General features: G+C 21.2%; 3 protein-coding genes across 3 annotated transcripts; all 3 read right to left on the bottom strand. All coding sequences in view use genetic code 6, as the record gives it.

Moving 5' to 3' along the window:
* Window positions 1-198: 198 nt before the first annotated feature.
* Window positions 199-3,792, bottom strand: TTHERM_001055426 (kinase domain protein; the record flags this gene model as incomplete). Its single annotated transcript, XM_012800957.1, has 14 exons — window positions 199-289; window positions 475-564; window positions 774-863; window positions 1,025-1,114; window positions 1,369-1,458; window positions 1,735-1,824; window positions 1,999-2,088; window positions 2,353-2,442; window positions 2,552-2,641; window positions 2,815-2,904; window positions 3,091-3,180; window positions 3,362-3,451; window positions 3,651-3,700; window positions 3,754-3,792. The coding sequence occupies 14 exons, from the start codon at window positions 3,790-3,792 to the stop codon at window positions 199-201; spliced, it is 1,170 nt and encodes a 389-aa protein (XP_012656411.1).
* An 804-nt stretch (window positions 3,793-4,596) lies between these two features.
* TTHERM_01055420 (hypothetical protein) lies at window positions 4,597-6,532 on the bottom strand (the record flags this gene model as incomplete). Its single annotated transcript, XM_001027508.4, has 2 exons — window positions 4,597-5,350; window positions 5,403-6,532. The coding sequence occupies 2 exons, from the start codon at window positions 6,530-6,532 to the stop codon at window positions 4,597-4,599; spliced, it is 1,884 nt and encodes a 627-aa protein (XP_001027508.4).
* Window positions 6,533-8,050: 1,518 nt separating this feature from the next.
* Window positions 8,051-10,461, bottom strand: TTHERM_01055410 (Serine/Threonine kinase domain protein; the record flags this gene model as incomplete). Its single annotated transcript, XM_001027507.3, has 11 exons — window positions 8,051-8,154; window positions 8,221-8,296; window positions 8,362-8,608; window positions 8,726-8,792; window positions 8,865-9,195; window positions 9,252-9,374; window positions 9,471-9,535; window positions 9,589-9,667; window positions 9,730-9,813; window positions 9,903-10,243; window positions 10,389-10,461. 11 exons carry the CDS (start codon window positions 10,459-10,461, stop codon window positions 8,051-8,053), a joined length of 1,590 nt encoding a protein of 529 aa, XP_001027507.2.
* Between the last annotated feature and the right edge of the window lie 1,890 nt (window positions 10,462-12,351).

Below are 12,351 nucleotides of genomic sequence, written 5' to 3'. Positions count from 1 at the left end.
TAGAAAAAACATCAGAAAATTATTGAAAAGTTAATTTATTTAGAATTTATGGTTTATTAAATAAATATTTTTTTATATTTAAGTATTTAACTGAAGTAGAAATTTATACATTTTTAAAATATTTATGCTAATTCAAAAAAATATATTAACTTAAGTTAGAAGAATTAAGTATTGATATGCTATTTCTTATTAAGTTTTTCATGTAACAATAAATTAAAAAACTAATCTCTTTATTTTGAGAAGCTTATTCCTTAAACAGAGTTTTATTTACTGATTAATCTAATTTTTCCTTTTAATAAATAAATAATTATATCTTAAAGGAAATTTATATTTGAAATAAATGACACATATCATAAATATTTATTTATAAAGTGTTAAAAATCATATGAGTTTTTGTTTTTTACATAATTACAATTTATTCTGGAATTTTATAATTAGCAAAAAATTAAAATAAAGTAAATAATTTCTTTTTACCTTAGGTAGAGAGTCAGAGTTGAAAGCTTAGTAATTCTTGCTATAGTAGAGCATAAAGACAAGGCACTCTATGATTCAATGTTATTGATGCTTTTAACAAATTTAAAAATAGTTTGCTAAAAAAATGAAGATAGTCACATAATTATAACATATAAGCTGTTGAAAAATCAATTTTTATTTAAATAAAATAAACAAAAAATTTAAAGGTAGAAAAAGTAAATTATTTTTAACTTAAACCTTTTTTAATTTGATAAATTTTTTATAAATAAATTATAAATTGTGTTATGAAAATAAATTACTAAAGGTTAAGTGATAGATTTGAGATGCTAGAGCATTTAGCAAAAGCAGAGGTTAAAGCGTATACACATTGGGATCCGATTTAATTTTAACTTTAAAAAATTTAATTTATTGTTGAAAAATATTTTTTAAACTTAATTAATTTAACAAATAATTAGTAAACTTTTCAATGAATTTTTCTAACAACTAAATCTTAAATAAAATCATTTTTATTTTATAAAAATAAAATAACTTTTCAAAAAAAATATTTTACGCAAAATCTAGAGTCAAAGATTATAATTTAGTTAAATTTTCTAAAGCAGATGATATTTACATTGAACCCTATTCACCAATTTAATTATTGCTTAATTGATTTATTTATAATATAAATATTATTAATCTAAAGTATTCTAAATAAATATAAAAAAATATAAGTTTTATTTAAGTTAATTGCAATAGAAAGATAAATAGGTAGATATATAGATAGATAGATAGATAGATAGATAGATAGATAAATAGTTTTGAATTTATTTAAAAAAAAATAATATAAAAAAAATAAAAGCAATAATTTTGAAAAAACATTTAAAAGTAGAAAGAATAATTAAATTTTGTTTTTACAAAAGATCCAATTTGAAAATAGAGAGATTTATGCAGCTAGCAATACCAATACCTAAATCTAATGCACCTTATGATCCGATTTAATTTTACCTTTTTAAATTTAAAAAATTTTAAATATGAAATAATAAAATAAGAAGATTATATAGTTAAAATATGTCTTTAAATCAATTAACTATTAAAGTAAATTATTATATAAATATACTAAGAATAAAATTAAAATTAGATACTATTAGGTTTTAAAGAATTAAGCTAGAAAGTGCAAAAGAGATTATTGAATTATAGATACATTAATTATTTAAATTTTATATGTTTTTAAATAAATAAATTTGGTTATGATTAAGATAAAATAAGTATGTAAAAATTTACATTAAATTTAGTATAAGGGCTTATAATTTAGTACATTTTGCTAAGCCCTTACCTATTGCTTATGCTCCCTCTGGTCCAATTTAATTCTATCTTTAATAAATTTAGATTTATATTTTTATTAGTTAGAATAATAAATTGTAATAATTTTTATTTGAATAAAAAGATAATATTTAAAATAAATAATTATCCATCTTAACAAGCAAAAACAAAATAGATTTAAAAAATTATAAAATTAAAAATTAGAAGAATAAAAATAAATTTTACGAAAAATCAAGTGTCAGTGTTAACAGATTAGTCAATTATGCTAAAGCCTATCCTAGACTTAGTGAGCCCTATTTACCTATTTAATTTTACCTGTTTGCATGTTAATAAAAATAAATTACGAATAATTTAAATTAAATTATTATTTAATTTCTAACAAAATATCTTAAAATAATAAATAAGTATTTCATGTTCTGTGCAATTAATTCTAACTCATTTTTATATTAATTCAAAAATTAACTTTAATATAAGTTTATTTATTTATTTTTTGTTACTTTTATTTAGAATATTTAACATTTAATTATGATAAAAATAATGAATTTAAATAATTGAAGAGAAAAATAGATTGCTTGCTACCTGACTTCTAACAACAATATTTATAAATTAATATTATTTTGTAAAGCAATTCCTAAGCTTTATGCTCCATTGTCACCTATTTAATTGTTACTTTTAATACATTATAGTTTTTAAAATGGTTAATAAGTATATGGATAAACATGAATTTATTCTCTTAAAAAATATAATAAAATAACAAAAGAACAAAATTAACAATTACAAAAGGTCAAGTGTCAGACATTTGATATTAGGGCATTGTGCTAAAGCCATGCCTAAGCTAGATGTGCCTTATGATCCGATTTTATTTTATCTTTAAAATAATTATTTTTTTTATGATAATTAATTATAAAATCTAATAATTTAAATTAATATATTTAAATATTTTTTATGAATCATGAGCAAATGAAAAAATATTTTTTTTGTTTATCATGAATTAAAAAATTAAAAATATAAAATATTAAATAAAGAAGAAAATTATTTTACTAAAGGTCAAGAGTTAAAGTGGAGAGATTTTTACATTTTTCTAAAAAAGGCCCTAATATTGACATACCTTGTGATCCAATTTAATTTTACCTAATTATGTATTAACATATTTTTTTTTCTAATATAGTCAGGAAATAAAATAAGAAATGAAAAAATCTTATTGAGTTTAATTAATAAAAAATATTGAAATCTACATAAGAAATATTAGAAATTAATTTATTAATTCTTTTTAACTTAAAATAAATAAGGAAAAATTGTAAAAATAATGAATTTTACTAAAGGACTAAATTCAAAGTTGATAGATTGGTACATTTTACAAAAGCAGAACCTAAAATATTTGCTTCTTATGGTCCAATTTTATTTTAGCTTTTTATAAATTATTTTTAAACTAAATATCAAAATATAAAAAGAACATAATTTAGATAAATTAACAACTTATTTTTTTAAGTAAAACAATAAAATTAAAAAATATTGTCGTTTTCCATTAAAATTTATGACCCATCTTCAAATTAATCACTTTAGAAATGAATTTAATAAGATGTTTTACATGAGATTGAGTGTTAAGGATTAGAGGTTGTTGCAACTTGATAATGATTAACATAGAACTGGTAGACCTTTAGTACCTATTTTATTTTATCTTTTGAAATAATTGATTTTAAATAAATGATTTTATTAAATTAAATTTAAACAATAAAACGAATTGATTGGGGGAAGAATTTTATTTTTAAAATTGAACATTTTTGAAATAAATAACATTAAAATAATGAAAAAACCTAATTAGAAAAATATTATGATATATTTATTAATTTATCTTTTTAGTTAGTCATATATACTACCTAAAGCAAATATTTAGATCAATATGAGACGATAGAGAAGAGCTTAAAAACTTTTTATTTGATAAAAACAAAATAAATAATTGTCTTTAAAAAAATGCAATACATTCTCAAGATTCTCAAAGTATGTTATTTTCTATATCATTTTTTATTTTTTATGCAATCAATAAAAATTAATTAATATTTAAAGTTTTAATTTTCAATAAATTAATTCAATTTGTTTGTTGGTTCAATTTACAATTTTTTAAATAGGAAAATATATTTTATTAATTTATTATATCTATAAATAAATTCATATTATTGAAGATTAAAAGGAAATTAGTTAATAATTTTATTTCAAAAACTAAAAATCTATTTTACTAAAAGTCAGAAACCTTTAAATTAACAAATATTCTAAAAAATAATTTAATAACAATTTTAACCTTTTCAAATTTTTATTTGCAAAATAGACAAATTTATTTTTGCTTACTAAATAAAAAATATCATTATTTATTTTTCATTTAAATATTTAACAGATTTAATTGATAGAATTATTATCAGTAAATATAAAAAACTAAAAAAACAAACAAACTAATAAATAAATAAATAAAATAATTTTTTATTTATTTCCTCTAAAATTGACGAATTTATAATAAATTGTTAAAATTTAATATTTTTGAATTTGTAAACAGATATAACCTATAAACCAAATAAAATACTCAAATATTATTGATTGATTGAATAATTGATTAAAGTTAATTAAAAAAAGGTTTATCATGTTTAAATAATGTTATTTGCTAAATAAGAGTTAGTATTTAAAAAAATAAAATAAGCTTGAAATATTTTATGTAATAAATTACTGCTGAAATTTATTTAACAAACTAAAATTCTATGTGATTAAGTTTTCTTTATTGTTTTGTTTTTTTGGGCTTATAAAATATTTGAAATAAATTTCTAAGACATAATATTATCATAAAACTAATTTAAATTGTTCTTTTAATTAGGATTACTTTGAATTAACAAATTATGATTTAGAGTCGTTTGAAGATTTATTAATTTGCTACTTATTTTTGTTTGGATACATTTTATCTGTAAAGAGAGATTTTTCTGTTTAACTTTCTTTTTTTTATCTTTCATATTCCTCGCTCAAATACACTGCTTCCAAAATTAAGCCTTCAATAACTTATTCAAGACAAGTTATTTCCCCTTTGTGGCTTTAGTGTTTGAAAGCGAACTTGTAGATAAGCTCTAGAGCAGAGAATATAAATGAATGCTCCTCATTAATGCATCTAGTATGACCAATTAAATTTTGACTTTTTACTTTTTTCTTCATAATTAAAGTTTTTAGAAAGAATGCCTTGCTATTTTCCTATACAATTACACAAGGGCTCTACTTAAAATCTTCATAGTCATATAATTTAACAGCACTCTATATTATTTCCATCAGCCAACCATTCAGTTTTTTGTAGGACTCAGATTTGTTTTTACCTTCAGTTAACTTCTTTAAAATTTTATATGGATGCAACTCAACTTTAGCAAGAGCATCTAGGTCATCTAAAGTTTAGTAAAGTTTCTCTACTATTTTATCATATTCATTAGGATTCTCTTTATTTTAAACATAATTGCTGCTTTTTTGGTTTTTTTATTCTATCTATTACTAATTTGAAGTGGCTTACTATTTCTTAGCGTGATCGATCTCTTCTTGGTCATTTTAATTATTCAACCTTAATTAAAAATAAACAAATAACTAAAATTACTATCAAATATTCTTTTTACCTGTCATTTGATTAGAACAATAAATTATCATCGGCAGTATTATCTATTTCTTCCATTTACTCATTATTGAGTGCATCAAAGTTTATTTCTGCAACATTAAGGTCTTCTGCATCAAACAGAAGATAATCTTGGTAATTTGATTCATTTTCTACAATTGAAGATTTTTCTGAAAGGCTTTCAGCATTATTTTAAAGAGATTTGATGATAAAATTAATCACATTTTCACAGCAGCTTTCTTTAGCTTTTTGTTTTTATTGCTTTACTTCTCCTTTTATACTTAAGTCATTGCCTTTTAATTCAAACTAAAAATTGCTTATTCCATCCTTAGAAGGCTAAGGCACTTCTTAAAGCTTTAGTTATTCATATTGAGACAACTTTTAAATCAGTTCATTTACCAGACTAACCTTATTCTTTTCGTTAGATATCACTACTTTATTCTTTTTCTATGAAGATGCAGGTATCAAATTACCTTCATTGTCTTCGATGACAACAAACATTTAGCAGTCTTTAACAAATTTTTTCAATCCATTTTATTCAGATGTTTTTTTTTCCTGTTTTTTTCTCATCGAAGAAGCCTACCCGACAATTTCATTAAGAATCTAGGATTTCAAATATGAAGGTTGCTCAGTAAACTGTTTTCTTTTTTCAGAAAGGAAGTCCAAGAGCTGTTTAAATAAATTTTCTTCAAAATTATTTTCTATAATCTTCCTCATTCTTTCACACTTCTACTAGAAGAATTAGCAATCAACACATTCACGATAGTAAGCCGGATTGCATAATTCTCTAACAAAATCCTGTAAAGTTTATCTAATATGATCCTAATCCCTAAGTCCTATCACTTAATTCTTAATACTTAAAAAGTATGTGAAAACATCTTCTTTGCTTATCAAAAAGTTATTGAATTTCCGAGCAATTTCTTGCTAAAATTAATATATATCAATAGGCACTTCACTTGAGACATGCCCAGTAGAATAATTGATATACTTATCAAGAACGTTAATCCATCCACTGTGTCTAATAAAGCTTTCTCTAAACTATTGCTAAATTTTAGATGCTTGGTTTTTATCATTTAAAACGCTTGCATTGTAAGACTCTTTCTGCTTATTTTGAATTGTTTATTAGTTGCTCATTTTTAATCAATTTTTTATATATTTTTTTTAATTTTTTTAATATATTTTGAATATCAAATTATTAATTTTCAACATATAAATCAAATTATTAGAAATACTTTGTGAATCAAGCTAACTAAGCTAATAAATATATTATTAAATACTGGTTTAGCAAACAAATCAATTAATAAGTAGTAATTCTAAATTCTAATAAATCAGATCTTTCTTAGCCTGCTTAAAGTTAACTTTTTCAAAAATAAACTTTTATATAGTTAGCTCATAATTAACATTAAAAAGTAAGTAAGTAACTATTTTAGAATCTTGCTTTATTCATTAAAACTTAAATATGATTTGTTAGTGTCTAAAATAAGAAAATAATTTATTATAAATAGAAAATAAATATCTAATTTTTCTTTTTTATTATTTATATTTGGCTTTAAATTCATTTGTTTGCTAATATAAATCGATGAATTTTTGTTATTAACTTTGTATATCTTTTTAGATTTAGAAATTTATTGTCAAATGAAAAAAATTTTTAATAATGTAAAGCTTCTATTTTATAAAAATGGGAAAATAAAATTTTTTACTTTTATTTAAATTAAAATAAGCTCCATTAAAAAATGAATAAATTCTACTATGAAATCCCCCCTTTAGTATATCTTTTTATGCTTATAGAATAAAATTCTGTTATTTGTAAAACTTTTTAAAATAAAGATATTAATTAATCTTTTAATAACTTTTTTGAGAAGATAAATGATCTGATTGATTTAATTGTATTAAAATTTTTTATTATTTTATCATCTTATATTATTTCCTTTTTTCTTCTTCTTCTTTTGCCATTTATTAAATAAATTTTTTATAAAATATATCTTATGATGAGTTACTAATTATTCCTTTATAACTATTAAGTGTTTATTAAAATAAATAATAGTTTCGTATGTATTAAAAAATTACAGATTTTATAAATTCTTTTATTTTAAATAATTTATATGATAAATATTTTATGATCGGATTGAAAAGGTGTTTTTAATACTTATTCTAAAAATAGTTATTAAATTGATAATTTAATATTTCTTCACCATTTATTATTTTGTTTTTTTCCTTTTTTTCTTTTTTTAATAATTTTTAAAGATATTTACATGCAAATAACATTTTTTAAATAAATTTTAATTAAGAGAAGTTGTAAGCACTTTATAAAAATTAAATATTTAATGTTAAAAGAAATATAATTTCTTTTATGTTTGTTAGACAAAATTAATAGAATTTTAATAAATAAACATTATAAGTTTAGTATTTAGAGTATTTATTTATTTATTTATAAACAAACAAGTTTTAATAGAAATACTTTGTTTATTATTAATTATTTATATTGATTGATTACTTATTGAATTTATTTCTAATGGTTTTATTTATTTATTAATAGGACTTATTTTTTGTTGAATATGTATTTATGGGATAAATTTAAATTAATTTTAATTTTTTTTTTAACTTTTATAAATTTACTTTTAAATCAATTTTTTATTTAAATTTTTCTGTCAATCAATTATTACCAACTTCTTACATTCCAGGGACAAAACTCATACCATTAAATTAATCGTTATAATTTTTTAAATTACTAGGTTACACAAATGAGTCTATTGGATCTTTTTGAATTAAGTATATATAATAAGTTATTAATTACACATGAAACTTAATAAATAACTATTTACTTTCAGAAATGAACTCTTCATCAAAGCAACTGACATCTGTATCACTCTTTAATTAGGGCACGAATGGAGCAGGAACCTTTATTGATAAACAAGTGTTTTTTAATTAAAAAAAATTATTTTATTTTAAGAATTTGTTTATACTTTTCTATTTAGAATTTCATCAAAGTTAATTTTAGCAAACCAAGGATGCTCTTTTATATCTTTTGTTCCATTTACACTACCAAGTCTCTCATTGGGATCCTTCTTCAGTAATCTTAAAATAATATCCATGCACTCTTTAGAAAGTGGAGTAGATGTTGGGAATTTCACATCTTTCTCAGAAATCAGTTAAAACATAACATTTTAATTATTATTAAAGAAAGGAGGAATACCAATCACCATTTCATAGCTATTTTTTTAAAAAATTTTATTTTAATTGAAACAAGCAAACAAATTCTATTAAAAATCATTATAAATTTCAATTTTTTTTTAAATGTATTTTTTTTCTTTTAATAATTAATTTTACATTAATATACCAAATGCCCAGTAATCAGCTGTCCTGTTATGTCCTTTTTAATTTATAATTTCAGGAGCTTTTTATTTATTTGTTAAATAAAAATTTTCAATTACTTTTAACAAAAAAACAAAATAAGAGTTAGTTTTACATAAATAATCAGGAGTTCCTACTAATGAATTTGTAAGTTTTCCCTTTTCAAGTACTTTTGCTAGACCAAAATCAGTAATTTTTACATAGCCGTCTTGGTCGAGCAAAATATTTTCAGGCTTTAAATCTCTATATATGATATCTTAATTGTGGAGGTATTCTAAAGCAAGTAAAATTTAAGATGCATAGAATAAAGCACGTGATTCCTTAAATTTTTTATCCTTTTTTAAATGGAAAAATAATTCTCCTCCTCTCACGAACTTCATCGCAAAAAATAACTTTTCTTTTGTTTAGAAAGCATATTCCAAGTTAACTAAAAATGGGAAGTTCACCTTTTAATTAAAAATATTAACCTTATTAAAGACAAACAAGATACTTAACTATTTACTTATTCTAAAATTTTTCTCTCTGTTTTTGTATGCTCTATTTGTTCTCTTTCAATGATATCCTCCTTACGGATAGATTTAATGGCAAAAAGGTCTTATGTGTCTTTTTTTTAACAGAGCATGACCTTTTTATAAAAAAATATATTTCAAAATCTGAAAGCGAATTTTTCCCTAATTTCATTCATTTTAATTGCATAAAAACAATTCAAATTATTTATTACCTTACCAAAAGCACCACGACCTAAAACCTTGATTAAATGGAAATCATTGATTGATAGCTTTGTATCTATTTAAATAAAGTATTTATTTTACTCCTTAAATTATTATAAATTTAACTACTTTAATCGCTTCTATTGAAAACCAAATCTGATTTTCCCTTAGCATTTTCATTGTCATTCATAGTTTCTGGATCAACCATCTTTTTTATAAATTTAATTAATAAAAATTTACAATTTAATTCAATTAAATATTTGGCTTTACATCAGGTTAACATGTGGGTAGATTACTTCTTTTCTTTTTAGCATCTATTTTGGTAGTGCAGAATTACATTAATGTTAAATCATCCTAAATTAGATAAAATAATTTATATTTTTTGAGAATTAATTTTCATTATATAATTGCAAAATAAATAAATGGGAGTTAAGTTTAAATACTTTATAAAAGAAGGCCATTTTCTTCTAAAGCAATGTGCAATATGAATAGCAAAGCACTTCAATAATTTTTTATCTAAAATCATCGCTTTATAGCAAATAATCATGCTCATCAGGCACGTGAATGATAAATTATGTGGCAAAACGAGATATAGTAACAGCAAATATTTTATTTAAAGGAATTCTACGCTTAATTCTAACTTAAACTACCTTAGAGATTAACTTAGATAAAAATTTAGAAGGCGATATATTATATACAGCCTTATCTGTTATGCATAGTATTCTTTCCTACTTTTTATTGACATGATTATATTTTTAAACAAGAGAACTCAGTAAAACTTTCTCTATTTTTAAAAGTAAAAATAATTATGATTTATTGATTGATTACTCAGATAAATGGATTAACAAATCAAATCTGAAAATTCTGCATAACTGGTAAAATAAAAACTAAAATATAGAAAATGTCTTCATAAGGTAAAAAATAAGTACCTCCTTTTTCAAACTTATCGCATATTGATTTATCAGCTCCTATATTTTCTCTGTCTAAAGGATTTTTATCCATTTGTTTGTGTTGCAAAAACAATTCTAAGTTAGATTAATAATTAATTAATTGTTAAATTTTCTTATTGAGAATATTATTTTCAATTATTTTTTTACACAAATAATTGATATTTACCAAATTATAACATTAGCAACAATTTTGTTTTAAAAATTTCTAGTAAACATTAAATTAAAGTTTCAAGCAATTCTCTCGAAACACTATCCTCAGTTACCCACTTATTCTTTCAATCCTTCAATCATACAATCATCAAATTATTGAATATAATTTGATTTTTTCTAATAAATGAATATAGATAAAGTGTATTTCTATTTATCTATTTGTTCTTTACTTTGTTAGGGTATCTAATCCCACCAGACAATAGATATTTTTGATATCTTTTCAGTTAAATTTTTATCTATCTCAAAATCCAACCATATCCATTCGTCTCTTTTACTAACCATCTAAAAGCCATTCATTATAATTAACGCAAATTGGGATATAATTTCCAAAATAAGATAATAATAACAAAAAAATTCATAAGCTATATAACTTTATTTATGATTATTTGATCATCTTTGGCTTTATTTATTTTACTCATTTTATGTTTTGCAGTATAAGTATTTATAAAACCTGATAAGAAATAAATGCAATTTTTCTGAATAAGTGCACTAATAATTTTTGATTATAAAAGAAAATTCTTTATCTATTTAATTGAATCAAATTATCAATATTAATTAATATAGATTGATTAATTGATAAATAGATAAACAGAAAGAAAGATCATATTTATAAAATTATTTTACTTACACTATTTAAAAATTAATTTTTTGTATCTTCCTAAAATTTATTTACAGGCATAGCCATATTATTACATTTAAATAAATATAATTAAGAAAACTTTATATTGAATAGATTAAAGTTTTTGTAATAATTTTTTATAATTATTGTAAAGTCTCAAATTATTTATTATTGTTCTCTTTTTCCATTTTTTAGATATTATTCATAATACTATGAATATGGCTTTTTTGATTTTTTGAAGATGGGCGCAGCCTTAATATAGGAGAATTTAAATTATTTTATTTTTATTTTATTGAAATCATCTTATATGAACTCTAATTAAATGAGGTAAAACTAACCTTATTGTTAAAATTAAAAGTTTTCATATTTTCAAATATCCAAAATACCCATACCCTAAGCTAGAATATGAATTAAAATTATCGAATACAGATAAGGTTATTTAATCATACAATCAACCCAAATAGACCATTATGTCTTTGAAAAAAATAATTACCTGATAAAAAATTTGACTAATGTTTTGCAACAGTTACCATATCTAATTATTTTTTAGTATAAACTTTAAAAATAACTTATGCACTTTTATTTACAATAATATTTTGTGTTAGGTATTTATTTTTAATATCGAAAATTTCAATTTTTTTTCAATTTTTTTTTATTATTTTGATTATTTTCATTAAAGAAAGAATATTTGAGTTTCTGCTAGTTAGGATATTTTATCAACATTTTAGAAGAATTTTTAATCAGCTAGTATCATAATTTATATGTTAAAGCAAAAACAAAAATAAGGCAGAATAAATAAATAAATGCTTACTTACTTTTAAAAATCATTAGAAATTTTTTTATTTTTTTATTTAAAAAATTATATAAAGTAAAAAAAAATAAATTTAAAGTTTTAATATAGTCAATAAACTTAATTTAATATATAAATTGGGGTTGGGGTTGGGGTTGGGGTTGGGGTTGGGGTTGGGGTTGGGGTTGGGGTTGGGGTTGGGGTTGGGGTTGTGGGGTTGGGGTTGGGGTTGGGGTTGGGGTTGGGGTTGGGGTTGGGGTTGGGGTTGGGGTTGGGGTTGGGGTTGGGGTTGGGGTTGGGGTTGGGGTTGGGGTTGGGGTTGG

The sequence above is a fragment of the Tetrahymena thermophila genome, assembly GCF_000189635.1.
Source record: "Tetrahymena thermophila SB210 genomic scaffold scf_8253880, whole genome shotgun sequence".
Classification (NCBI taxonomy): Eukaryota; Ciliophora; class Oligohymenophorea; order Hymenostomatida; family Tetrahymenidae; genus Tetrahymena; species Tetrahymena thermophila.
This window is presented reverse-complemented; position numbering and strand designations above follow the sequence as displayed.